The sequence below is a fragment of the Penicillium roqueforti genome, assembly GCF_015533775.1.
Source record: "Penicillium roqueforti strain LCP96 04111 chromosome Unknown scaffold_07, whole genome shotgun sequence".
NCBI lineage: Eukaryota > Fungi > Ascomycota > Eurotiomycetes > Eurotiales > Aspergillaceae > Penicillium > Penicillium roqueforti.
The window spans coordinates 623092-635205 of record NW_024067571.1 but is presented as its reverse complement, the minus strand read 5'-3'; the positions used below and the strand labels follow the sequence as shown (position 1 = coordinate 635205).

Below are 12114 nucleotides of genomic sequence, written 5' to 3'. Positions count from 1 at the left end.
GAGATAAGTGGGCGGGATGAAATGGGCGGGTTCCAAGTTATCTAAGACGCTTTCGGCCGTGGACTAGAGCCCTGCACTAACAATGCAAGGCAATGTATGTTAAGAGTTGGTTCCTGGACTGAAGATCCTGGATTCTAGAATGTTGAAAGAATCTATGTCTTTGTCTTTGTCTTAGAGAAACTAACTTTTCGTTTAGAAATAGCTGTGGTATTAGTACCCCGTATGTTGTAGTGTCACCGATATGTCTATCTATCCCTAGGATAAGCCCTTCTCTCCTCTTCCCCTCTCCTAGCTCCTTACTGGAATCCCTCTCTCCCCTCTCTTTATACCATTCCTTAGATTCGAAGATGCGTGCAAATAGAGGTGCCCAGGGGTCTACGGCTCAGGACGTCATGATCAGTTCCCTCGACTCCTATAATATCCGCGTAGTGACACCTACCTCCTGCGATAAATACCCAGGTCAGTACACTTCTCCCTAGAGCGAACATTGCAAGGTCGGAATGCCTTCATTTGCCTTCATTTGCCCTTTACTTTCTCACATACCTGTTTGCTACTTCACCGAACCCCCGATCGGTGATCGGTGATCGTGTGAGACTCGCGCTGACTTGACCGCCCAGCCAAGCACCATGCACGTAACGTCGCCCGGAAGCTTGGAGCTTCAAGTGGCTTGATCTTCCTATCCGGACAGCCCACAATTAATCTGCACGATTCCGATCAATCGCGCCCATTCCGACAACGACGATACTTCTACTACCTGAGCGGAGTCGACGAGCCCGACTGCTTCCTGACGTACGATATCGAACAAGACCTGTTAACTCTTTATGTCCCGGATTTCGACCTCCGCCATGCTATTTGGATGGGACCGACCCTCTCACGGGAGGATGCGCAAGACCGATATGACGTGGACCATGTACGGTATCAGAGCTCGCTCAAATATGAGCTGCAGGCGTGGCTGGACAAGCGGAAGCAGGGCAGCGAGCTGTACCTAATCCATGACTCAGAAAAGCCCGAGCATCTACCAAAAGACCTGCCTCTGAATGTGGAACAGCTTGGGCCTGCTATGGACGCAGCCCGAGGCGTCAAGGACGAATATGAAATCCGCATGATCCGCCAGGCCAACAAAGTCTCGGGACTTGCCCATCGGCGAATCCTGGAGAATATCCAGACTATGTCCAACGAGTCGCAGATTGAAGGATCGTTCTTGAATACCTGTATCTCGCACGGCGCCCGGAACCAGGCATACCAGATTATCGCGGCATCGGGGCCCAACGCGGCTGTCCTGCACTACGACCGAAATAACGAACCTCTCAGCAAGAAACCCCTTGTCTGTCTCGACGCCGGCGCAGAGTGGAACTGCTATGCAAGTGATGTGACGCGGACCTTCCCGCTTACCGGCGAGTGGCCCAGCGACTACGTGCGGGATATCTATAAGCTGGTCGAGCGGATGCAAGAGGAGTGCATCCAGCTGATTCGAAAAGGGACGCGCTATCTATCTCTCCACGATCTTGCTCATGACATCGCGATCGAGGGTCTCCTGGCTCTGGGCGTGTTGAAGAACGGCACGAACCTCGAGATCCGCCAATCCGGCGCATCCAAAGTATTCTTCCCGCACGGTCTAGGTCATCATGTCGGCCTTGAAGTCCACGACGTGTCGGAGCGGTCGATCATGGCTCTTCACCAGGGGTTCGATCAGCTTCAGTATCGCCCGATCTTGGACTCTACCTGTCTTTCGCCGTGCACTCTTTCCGCCCCGCTGCTGGAAGAGGGAATGGTTGTGACCGTTGAGCCAGGGCTCTATTTCTCTTCTCTGGCTTTAGCCAACGCGCGCAACCAGCCGTCTGCCCGGTACATTGATTTCGACGTTGCGGAAAAATACGTTCATATTGGTGGAGTGCGCATTGAGGATGATATTCTCGTGACTGCGACTGGGTACGAGAACCTCACCACTGCGCCAAAGGGCGAGGAAATGCTTGCCATCATTAGAGGATCTGCATAGTGTAGTATTTAGTGCGATAAATAGCGGAGATATCCATTCGTATTAGGTTCAACAGGCTACAGTCTATCCCGTTTCCGTTGGGCACTACATAGAATGTGAGCCCTATGGGAGTTACAAGACCTGGTCGGGCACAACTAAAGAAAATATCACACCGCCAGTTTTGTAGACTTGGCAGCAAGCTAATCAATGTCCAATGTGTCACTAACTATACAACCTATACAAGACCATTAATAAAGCCAGCTGAGACGGGCTGCATCACAAGCCGGGATTGCATCGGGACTCGGCAATCCTAGGGGTAGGATAAATAGTACAACATAGGATATGGCACGTAAACCGTTATACGAGATCGGGAGATCGGCAGATCACATCCATGGATGAATTCAAAGTGGATAATAACATCTACGATAGACTGAACGAACCAGCGGAGTGCAATAGTGGCAATATTTCTCCCTTGATTGGAGGAGGATTATGGAGTTATGCGCATACTCCGTACTTCAATCTTTTAATCACTCTCTCTCTCTATTTTTGGGTAATTCATTATTAATATTTCACAATGTTGGGTGGAGAAGAGTAACTATGTTCTATATGAGGCAAATATGCAACTATGCAGTTGAATGTCGACTAGCGCGTTTAGAACTAAATATCCCTCATTTCCTTAGAGTTCGGAGACCGTAGCGGTACTTTGTACAATTCCATGCACTTCTCCGGGTATCGCTGCTCGCATCAACGCTAACGTCATTGCCTCTCCATAGTATAGCCGGATTTCCCGAGTTGATCGGGTTTCATATCCCGGCCATTTCTCGCACCCGAGAGCGGCTGTGACTCTTATTCCCTCATATCTTATGTATGTACAATATTATTCTCTGTTATGCGGCGGTATTGAATCATTTATAATTGGTCTAAATAGTATAATTAAAGGCTGCAAGTGGGGGAAATACGACATGCAGCACAGAAAAGACGTAATAATGATATGTATTATTATGGATAGCCGAAAGCTATAGTTAGACCGGTCCACACTCATTTACCAGAGGAACGTGCCCGAGTAGAATTAGAAATCAGAAGTCAGGTGGGCTATTAGAAATGGATATGGATATCCTCTTTGATTGATATGTTGTATGAATACAAATCGAGTCTGTGTATTTTAAGCAAAAGCAAAAGACGAGCCACTCCGAACTGGTCTATGAAAGCAAACGCTCATAAAAAAAGACTCCGTAATTCCATGACTGCAATCAAGGCCGCAAAACAAAAAGTGAATGAGTTTTGTCGCCTGCATCTTTGTACATCTCATCAGCATCAGAAAGGCCGTTCCCTGACGTCGTTTATGGCACAGTAACGGGAGGTCTATCTCGGACTTGACCCGGAGAAACCTGCATGGGAGGAAGAAGTGTTTGTCATCGGGTCCGACGTGTGAAGGGCCACCGCTCGAGGATGGGTCAGACAGTGCAGGTGGTGGTTGACATGCAGGTGATTTTGTTCAGTGGCTCCAGGTCATCGGTTTCGATTCGCGCTTCATATTCATTGGGGCTTGGCCAGTTGTGACAGCTTATCAGCCTGGTGCAGCAGCTTGTGTTGTTCCAATACGCGTTGGTGTTCATATTTCAGGAGCTTGAACTGGTCGTCTAGTTCATGGTGCCATGGGTATAGGACGAAGACTTGGAATGCCAGCGCTGACGAGGCGACTCCGAAGTTGATGAGAGAGATTCCGCGCGTGACCCACATGGTGGAGGATATTGAGACTACTTGATCAGTAACTAGCTTGCGAATGAGTGAATAAGAGACTCACTGTAAAGAAAGAAATGTAGTTATTAGACGTTGGGTAAAGCGCCGAGGATGAGTGATGAGATGTAGAGCAGATGAAGAGCAGAGACGGGTCTTGAAGGGATATAAGTAGGAACAAAAGGGGGCAAAGTCGAATTTTCTCGTTCCTTAAATTTGACTTGCAGCCTTTTCGGTATAAACATAATTCGATTTCGGCAGGAACCCCGATCAGTGGACCTGCGAATCAACGCCCAATCCGGTTAGAGTGGAGAAAAAGTGGAGCCGTATCGTGGCGGCAAAAGGTTTCCCCGACCCAAATTCTTATCTGTCGGAGATGGATCGTATCAGTCGGATCCGAAGAGATAAGAAAGAGCAGTTCAATTAAACTTACAACTCACTGTGTTTGTGTCTCTTGGAACCTCCTAAGAAGAAATTGATCATCGAGAGTAAGTGATTCCTGAGTGTCTTGGACTAAGAATACTACTAACGACTGCCTCAGCCTTGATCGCCCTCTCCCAGCCTCTATACACTGTCCAAGCCGACCACTACATCCAAAATGGACAACCAACCGAGTGTAACGCAGCAGCTGTTTGGCTGGGTAAGGAAAAACAAATACTCGCTAGCTGGCGCCACCTTCGTCGCCAGCATGGTCGGTTCCTTTGTGATGGTCGGTCGCAACCCGCATCTGACGAGCAAACAAAAGATCGTGCAGGCTCGTGTGTATGCGCAGGGTCTAACGCTAGCTGTCATTGTTTCCTTGGCCGCCCTTGACATGTCAGACCGACGAAAGCCAGCGCCGCGGAAGGAAGCGGTCAAGCTGGCTGATGCATAGAGCTAGACTGTGATTTCCAGCCATCATAGACGGGGGTATAGACGGGGAGATATAGAGATGTCGATATGTATTTGTATATTACAGCCTACAACATAGAGGTCTAACAAACCAGACAAAATCAACTCTTAGATGCGATGTCTAATTGTTCGGTACTCAATTAGACTCTCAAATTATGCATACGTTGAATTCGTGCATCTTCAAGTCATTGAAAGCGGTTTGCTTTTGATACGCGTTGCTTGATTACAGCCAAGACGAAGACATATGCCTAGTAGCATTGTCGTTATATTAATTCCTCGGACCGAGGTCCTTCTATGACTCAGACGAACAGCGGTATCATCATGGCTTCGGCCGAGGCTACTAACAATGGAAGGACATGGAAATCCTATCTTGTGTGACGGGGTAAATAGTATCCATAATAAAGGAGCTTATACTCTGGAAAGAAGGATGCTGTAAAATGCGAGAAGCGCAAAGAAACATGTGAGAAGTCAGCCCTATTTAAAGATTTGCACGTGTCAAGGATGTCTATGTTGTACAAAGATATTTCATCAAACGAAGTCATAGAAGACTAAAGAGCAACAAAAGATAGTTAGTCCGAAATCTAAACAACATGAAACCCTTTGTTCTATTATTATAATTCAATAATATATCCGAGATATCCATTAGCCCCTCTCTTCCATTGCTACCCGCTTAGCCGGACGATCTCCCTTTCTACTGCTTATTCACAGTAGTACCTGATTAAAGGGGAAATACCTCTTCTAATAGTCGACAGTAAGCAGCTTAGACTCAAAGAGACAATGATGTCTTCGTACTCGTCTCCGGGTATTTAGGGGCTAACTATACAGTATATATAAGCTAAGACCACTAACATCGCAAAGCTACATACTCTGTTATTTATTCCATCTCATTATCCACTTTCTGCATATTCCCAACAATCTTCTGCTCCTGTTTACCGCCCCAAGTATACGAAGCAGCCCTGAATTTTGCATTTTCAATCCACTGATCACGAAATATGAAGAATCTGTGTAATCAGAAAGGGTGATCACTACAAACTTCGACCGGGCTTCTCACAGGTTGCCATTTTGTTGACTTGCAAGGTATACCTGATGCGGAAGTTGCAAAACATCCTCCTGTTTGAGTGGTTCGGTAACACCCAAATCAAGAATAAACCATCTTTTAAGAGGATCCGGTGAATCGAAATCAGCTGGGATATGGATGTGGTCATAGCCCGCCGGGTGAAGTGTAGGATTGAATGCTCGATTCAATATATTTTCACAGAAATCTTCCCCAATTTCGACGTGGCGCCGTTGGGGGCAACCGTCTATATCGGTGATGCAGGCGTAAATGACTACTCTGGAGGGATGGAAACCCATATCAACAGTGATGAACAAGGCGAGAAAGCCGTTTTGTTCGGATGTTGCGCTTTAGATGAGTTTAGATAGACACTAACTATTTAATTATGAGGGGTTAGAATCTAGATGCCCCGTGGCTAGTGGGTTGCTGTGGCTGGTCGAGTGTGGCTTCCAGATGAGTGTTCATGCAATTAGATCCATGCCGCCTTATGACCCTGCAGTATGCACAAAGACCAATGAAGGTTCCAAGGTTGATATCGAGAGAAACTTTATTTCAAGAGGACTTGAAACGCAGAGGGAAGGAGCGCCGTATTCGCCGAGCAGACATCTCCCAGCTTCAAGGCATGGCTAGGAACATCTTGACGTACGCGATATTTCTATATGATTAGTCTGATTCATGGCATCTTAGTATGACTGGGCAGTCAAGACTACACCATAAATGGGATACGAATAAGAGCAGATCAAAGGCAAAACAAAGCTGAAACAGGAGTATACCGCCATCATCGATGTAACCGAACCGTGAATAAGCGGCGCCGATGATTGGATTTATGTCATCGGCGCCGATGTCGGAGTTGGTGGGGTTGGATCTTGAAATTCACACCCGCCTTTATATTCTGAAGCTCCCTACCTGTAATCGAGTCAATCATTCCTCTTGATACTATTGCATAATGGCTTCTTACAATATTGTTGTTTTCGGTGGTGACCACTGTGGTCCTGAGGTATGTCATTGGAACATTGAACGCTCGCGGGGAATCGAATACAGGACTGACATAGAATAGGTGACCGCTGAGGGTGTCAAGGTAACATTGCAAGCTGGAATTGGGAAAGCGCGGAATAGATGTACTAATTGAATCCCAGATCCTCCGCGTCATTGAGAAGTCCCGTGGTCTTACTTTCAACCTGCAGGAGCACCTGCTCGGTGGTGTGAGTATACACCACCTACTCGACAAACGCCAATGACTAACAATTACAGGCCTCCATCGATGCCACCGGCTCACCCTTGACCGACGAGGCCTTGAACGCAGCCAAGAACGCCGATGCCGTTCTCCTCGGTGCCATTGGCGGTCCCGTACGTCTCTATTCTCCCCCCACCCCGCACAACTAAGAACAAGCCTACTCACACTGCATACAGAAATGGGGCACCGGCGCCGTGCGCCCAGAACAGGGTATCCTCAGACTGCGCAAGGAAATGGGCACATTCGGCAACCTGCGGCCCTGCAACTTCGCCGCGCCCTCGCTAGTCGACAGCTCCCCGCTCAAGGCCGACGTCTGCCGCGGAGTCGACTTCAACATCATCCGTGAGCTGACGGGCGGCATCTACTTCGGCGAGCGCACGGAGGACGACGGGTCCGGATACGCCATGGACACCGAGCCCTACTCGCGCCACGAGATCGAGCGCATCATCCGTCTCGCCGCCACCCTCGCTCTGCAACACAACCCGCCCCTGCCTGTCTGGAGCTTGGACAAGGCTAACGTCCTCGCTACCAGTCGGCTGTGGCGAAAGGTCGTCACTGAGATCATGGAGAAGGAGTACCCCCAGCTCACTATCGGTCACCATCTCATTGATTCGGCTGCTATGCTGATGATCAAGGACCCCCGTAAGCTGAACGGTATTGTTGTTACCAGCAACTTGTTCGGTGATATCATTAGCGATGAGGCTAGTGTCATCCCCGGCTCTCTGGGTCTGCTTCCCAGTGCTAGTTTGAGCGGTATTCCCGATGGCAAGAGCCGTGTCAACGGTATCTACGAGCCTATTCACGGTATGTGTTATGTCCTCTTTGCTGCTTTCTGCCATTGGTTCTGGTGGCTAATTGGTTCTACAGGCTCTGCCCCTGATATTGCTGGCAAGGGTATCGTTAACCCTATCGCTACTATCCTGTCCGTGGCCATGATGATGCAGTACTCCTTCAACATGATCGACGTGGCTCGCGTGATTGAGCAGGCTGTGAGCAACGTCATCGAGGCTGGTGTCCGCACTGGCGACATCGGCGGCACAGCTAAGACTACCGAGGTCGGTGATGCCGTCGCCGCCGAGCTGGAGAAGCTGCTCAAGTAGATACAAAGCAGCCTCTTCGATGTTTCTATATGAGATATGACTAGCATAGAAAACTAAAAATTTCAATACCCGGTTTAAAATGCAACATGTATTTCACGGGCGAAAAGATGCCTAATGATGTTCATTCGCCGGCCCAAACCCATGCAATCAATGCAAAATAATTGGTATCATGAAGACAATGAAACTCCGATAATAAAACCTCCGTTGGCATTTTACAAACCAAACAATGCCGGTACTTTTGTTCCTTCAAAAAAGCCCTTATCGAATCACTGGCTCACCCATCCAATCCGGCTCGTCTAGACCGGTGGTAGTAAATCCAGTATCGGCATCTTCACTAGCGGTACGTCCCCGAAGATCATGAGCTCCACGTAGGGACGGACGACGGCGCCGAGCATCAGCAGAAGCCGACGGCGCAGCAGCCATCTTCCGGCGACTATCATCACAAGCAAAGACCTGGAATCCACGAACATGAGTATCCTTTCCGTTCTGATGGTTCTCCATGATGCGCATCTGGATAACCATCGCCTTGAGCACATTCCCAGAATAGGGATCCTCCCCATCGTCCTGGCTATCGGGCTCATCAATCTCATAAAACGGATCACACTCATCATCATGCTCATGGCCAGGGTCATCACAGTTCCGGTACACGATTGTGCGCCGACGCATACTAGTCGTAGATCGGCGTTTCGACTTCCCAGTGTCGTTGCGCACCCACCCACCGTTTCGACCGCCGACGCCCTCCAGCGGCACATTGACCCAGCCGCATGGACCGTCGCCTTCCCATGTTGCGAACTCGATGAGGTCGTTCCCGCCCATTCCCGCTGCGAAAATCATCTTGGTGGGCGTGTAGCTTTCGTCGAGCTCGAAATCCAGGTATACGCGGATGCGCACGACTGCTACCAGTTTGAAGAAGTGGAGGGTTAATGTGTGTGGTTGTGGTCCGTCGGATTGCCAGTATTGGGCCGGGGAAGGGTTGCGGAGGGCCGCGACGCCGCAGCCCGGCTTGGAGGTGGAGACGGTCCAGGAAGCGAGCGATGAGATCTCACGTAGGTTGGGTGGTAAGGGGGAGGGTGATTTTTCTGTAGCGCGAGAATATTAGCTTGCAATGAATCGTAGCTGTGAGGGAATCAGTACCTCGATCGTGCATCTCTTGGTCGGGGTCCTCTTCGTCGAATTGGTCCTCGGCTTCGTCCTCCAGTTCCTCGTCCTCAATATCGGAGTCATCAAATTGCCCTTCAATAGCCTGATCGAAGGAATCGTCGAAGTCGAGGGGCCCGTCGTTCCCAAGCTCTTGCATGTTGTGCCCGCGCGGGTCGAAATCATCGTCGAAGTCGTCGTCATCCATCATTTGTGGTGGGAGTTGCTCTACCCGTGCTCTTGGTCTTCCAAATATTGTAAAAGGGTTTATTGGTGCCGCTGGATGTCCCGCCACGGCAACTGGGTCGGGTGTGAGATCATTTAGACCGGTGGAGGGGGGTTGGTGTCGATGGGTTGGGTTTGTGGGAGTGTGACGCGTGGGCGGGGTCTGGAATTGGGCCCGGAGGTTTCCTGGGGCATTGTCTTGGTTGGGTCTTGTGTCGCGCGGATTTGGTTGTCGGCGCAAGTGAGGCATGGTTGTTCCATAAGTTTTGGAGTTGATGTTTACGCGCAGATCGAGGGGAGCTCCATTTCCGTTTACGGTTAGCGCCATTTGGAAGGCATGGGGTAAACAACAGACTATTTGATTCAAATATGAATCCTACTAAAAGAGGAAAGCATGTAGAATGCTTTTCCGTGCCATCGTCAACCACTGGAATTATATCGTTTATTGTGTCAATGAATGCCTTTATCTCTAGTTTGCAGTTTGACCTGTGCTATCAATTGTCCATGCAGTTTGCGATATATAACCACATGTATGCAGACTATCTAGCTAACTCCCCCTTAGCTGATAGCTAGTGCCTTCACACTCTTATGAGAAAGTATGGGCCTTCATAGCGATATATTGTCTAGTGGGCCTAGTAGGTTCAAATTCAAATCGCAAGACTATAAAGGGCTTCCTAAAAGCTCACTGAAACCCCATGAGACATTATAGGACAAGCTGTGAGCTGTTTGATTTGCTAGCAATGCCGCAAAATGTTCTTTATCTTTCTTCTAATTAAGGTTTGCAAGGTCCTCTTCTGTGTATCTATTAGTTACAACACCAAACAGATCGTCAATCTCGGAATCCAGACGGCCTTCGCGAACAATGTTTCGAAAGCCATCCAAATAAAGCAGCCGCAGACTCCCAGACTGGAAAGCTTCCTAGTCTGCAAGGATGAGATACGTCCTCGTGGAAAGTCTGTGTAATCTCATCGCAAGGCTCTCAATAATGGCATCTCGTCCCTCGCGCCATTCTTCAGGGGTTTGTTCTTTCACTTCAGCAAAATTGGGTTCGAACTCCAAACGTATATTATCACAACACAATACCCCTACCCCGGGCCACGGAAGCGCGGTATCCATTTATCTTCAACCCCAGGAGAAAGCGGAGCAGCGATTTCCGCAAGAACGTTGTATACGCAGCGCCAGTCCGGCCCAAAGTTAAAGTGATCCGCGTTATCAGGGACAGCCCACCGGGATTCCGCTTCAAATGGGTCTATGTCGATCCATGTATTCATCAATTCATCGTGCTCAGGCCGCTCGTCTGCTTCGGGGATAGTATGTACGCAGTGAGACAGGGGACATATTATCTGCGCGCTATCGAAGGGCATCAACACGGTAAGGCCGAAGAACTTAGAATAGTGCCGATTTCCTCGGCCGTAGGCGTATGAGACGGATCGGCATGATTCTCCCAATCTCCTCCATAGGAATAAAGTTCAGGTCGAGAAACCCGGTGACTAGTTTGCTCGCTACTGATCGAGGGTTTCGGTCGAGAGTAATTCCATTCACGTCAAGTGCAAGGACCAGTCATGTCCTCCATGATGAATATCGGCCGAGAGCCTGTAGACAAGGGGTGACAGGTCAGTGTTAACGGGGCAATGCTCATGTGGCTGATGTTATTCTGAGGCTGTGCTTTTACAGTGGCGATACCGAAGTAAATAAATCAGTGCCAGTAGTGATTTTCGACTATGTCAACAGCATTTACTCCGTATCTATACCTTTTATAAGGTCTATCTAGTAAAGGTACTCTTTCATATGGGTAGCAGACCCTCCTATCGCGAGGTCTGTAAAATTCGTAAAAATATGTAAAGACTGATTTAGTCTCAATACAATAATAGACCGCATACTCCGTAGTCCGGATGTCCTTGACCGCCAACTAGAGATTGACACGGATGATAAACCGAATAGTGATTCAACGGTAGTATCCTAGTGCGACAACATGGTATCCATTATAGCTCGCGTCGCAGGTGCCAAGTTCCAATCCAACACGTTCATGACATCGGTGTGTAGCATTTCGTAGTAAACCGGGATATCTAGCAGCAGCACTCGCAGCACTCGAAGCAGGCGAGACCAGCGCAGCTATTGTGAGAATGTCAGCCCCATTTCTTATTCTGGTTGAGTACGGCTCTCTAGGAAGCTTGTAAGACTTACATTCCACAGCAGATATCACCACCTTCACCGCCACCGCGGAGTTCCATCTTCATGGACTCGGGGTTCTAAGGGCTGATTAGTGGTGATTCCAGCGAATAATAACCGAAATACATACAGGTTGCTGGGAGACGACGTTGGTAGGAGACATGGCCTGGGTGTTGGAGGGCTGTTCCATGGCCATAGAGGCCGCATTCCAGGTAGGCTCCTGCTCCTGGGTGGGCTTGGACTCGTTGGAAGACTTGAACCAGCCGAACATCTTGGATGATTTTGAGAAAAGGGGATATGGAGAGGAGATTCAGGAGGGGAAGGGGAAGATAAAGGGGAAAGGCAAATAAGCCGGGGTCAGCCGTGTTTCTACTGAAATTAAAGTCCTGCCTCCGCGCTAAGAATAAACTGAAAACTCTTTTTCCAGGACAGGCAACCGGATTATGGGCCGGTGGGGTAGTCGGGCTGAGGTCGGCAGAAGAGGATTACCGGCTTATGCGCTGGCTTAGAGGCTATGCTTAGCACAGCTGAAATGGAAAGCGAGGTGACTTGTTCATGTGTTGGTTTCTAATTTAAAATGCCGGTAAGTAAC

The 12114-nt window shown here is 49.0% G+C and overlaps 6 protein-coding genes across 6 annotated transcripts; 3 read left to right on the top strand and 3 right to left on the bottom strand.

Annotated features, from left to right (window-relative positions):
* Positions 1–347: 347 nt before the first annotated feature.
* LCP9604111_4049 (aminopeptidase P family protein) lies at positions 348–1996 on the top strand (the record flags this gene model as incomplete). The annotated part of the gene is made up of 2 exons (XM_039071705.1): positions 348–459; positions 618–1996. The coding sequence occupies 2 exons, from the start codon at positions 348–350 to the stop codon at positions 1994–1996; spliced, it is 1491 nt and encodes a 496-aa protein (XP_038930133.1).
* A 1515-nt stretch (positions 1997–3511) lies between these two features.
* On the bottom strand, positions 3512–4195 carry LCP9604111_4048 (uncharacterized protein; the record flags this gene model as incomplete). The annotated part of the gene is made up of 4 exons (XM_039071704.1): positions 3512–3663; positions 3714–3732; positions 3780–3991; positions 4153–4195. 4 exons carry the CDS (start codon positions 4193–4195, stop codon positions 3512–3514), a joined length of 426 nt encoding a protein of 141 aa, XP_038930132.1.
* Positions 4196–4310: 115 nt separating this feature from the next.
* Positions 4311–4586, top strand: LCP9604111_4047 (HIG1 domain-containing protein; the record flags this gene model as incomplete). The annotated part of the gene is made up of 1 exon (XM_039071703.1): positions 4311–4586. The coding sequence occupies one exon, from the start codon at positions 4311–4313 to the stop codon at positions 4584–4586; it is 276 nt and encodes a 91-aa protein (XP_038930131.1).
* Positions 4587–6603: 2017 nt separating this feature from the next.
* Positions 6604–7991, top strand: leu2A (3-isopropylmalate dehydrogenase LEU2; the record flags this gene model as incomplete). The annotated part of the gene is made up of 6 exons (XM_039071702.1): positions 6604–6654; positions 6715–6735; positions 6794–6859; positions 6909–7004; positions 7068–7695; positions 7759–7991. 6 exons carry the CDS (start codon positions 6604–6606, stop codon positions 7989–7991), a joined length of 1095 nt encoding a protein of 364 aa, XP_038930130.1.
* A 258-nt stretch (positions 7992–8249) lies between these two features.
* On the bottom strand, positions 8250–9681 carry LCP9604111_4045 (anaphase promoting complex subunit DOC1; the record flags this gene model as incomplete). The annotated part of the gene is made up of 2 exons (XM_039071701.1): positions 8250–9070; positions 9126–9681. 2 exons carry the CDS (start codon positions 9679–9681, stop codon positions 8250–8252), a joined length of 1377 nt encoding a protein of 458 aa, XP_038930129.1.
* A 1738-nt stretch (positions 9682–11419) lies between these two features.
* LCP9604111_4044 (uncharacterized protein) lies at positions 11420–11793 on the bottom strand (the record flags this gene model as incomplete). Its single annotated transcript, XM_039071700.1, has 3 exons — positions 11420–11465; positions 11538–11602; positions 11653–11793. 3 exons carry the CDS (start codon positions 11791–11793, stop codon positions 11420–11422), a joined length of 252 nt encoding a protein of 83 aa, XP_038930128.1.
* Positions 11794–12114: the final 321 nt, after the last annotated feature.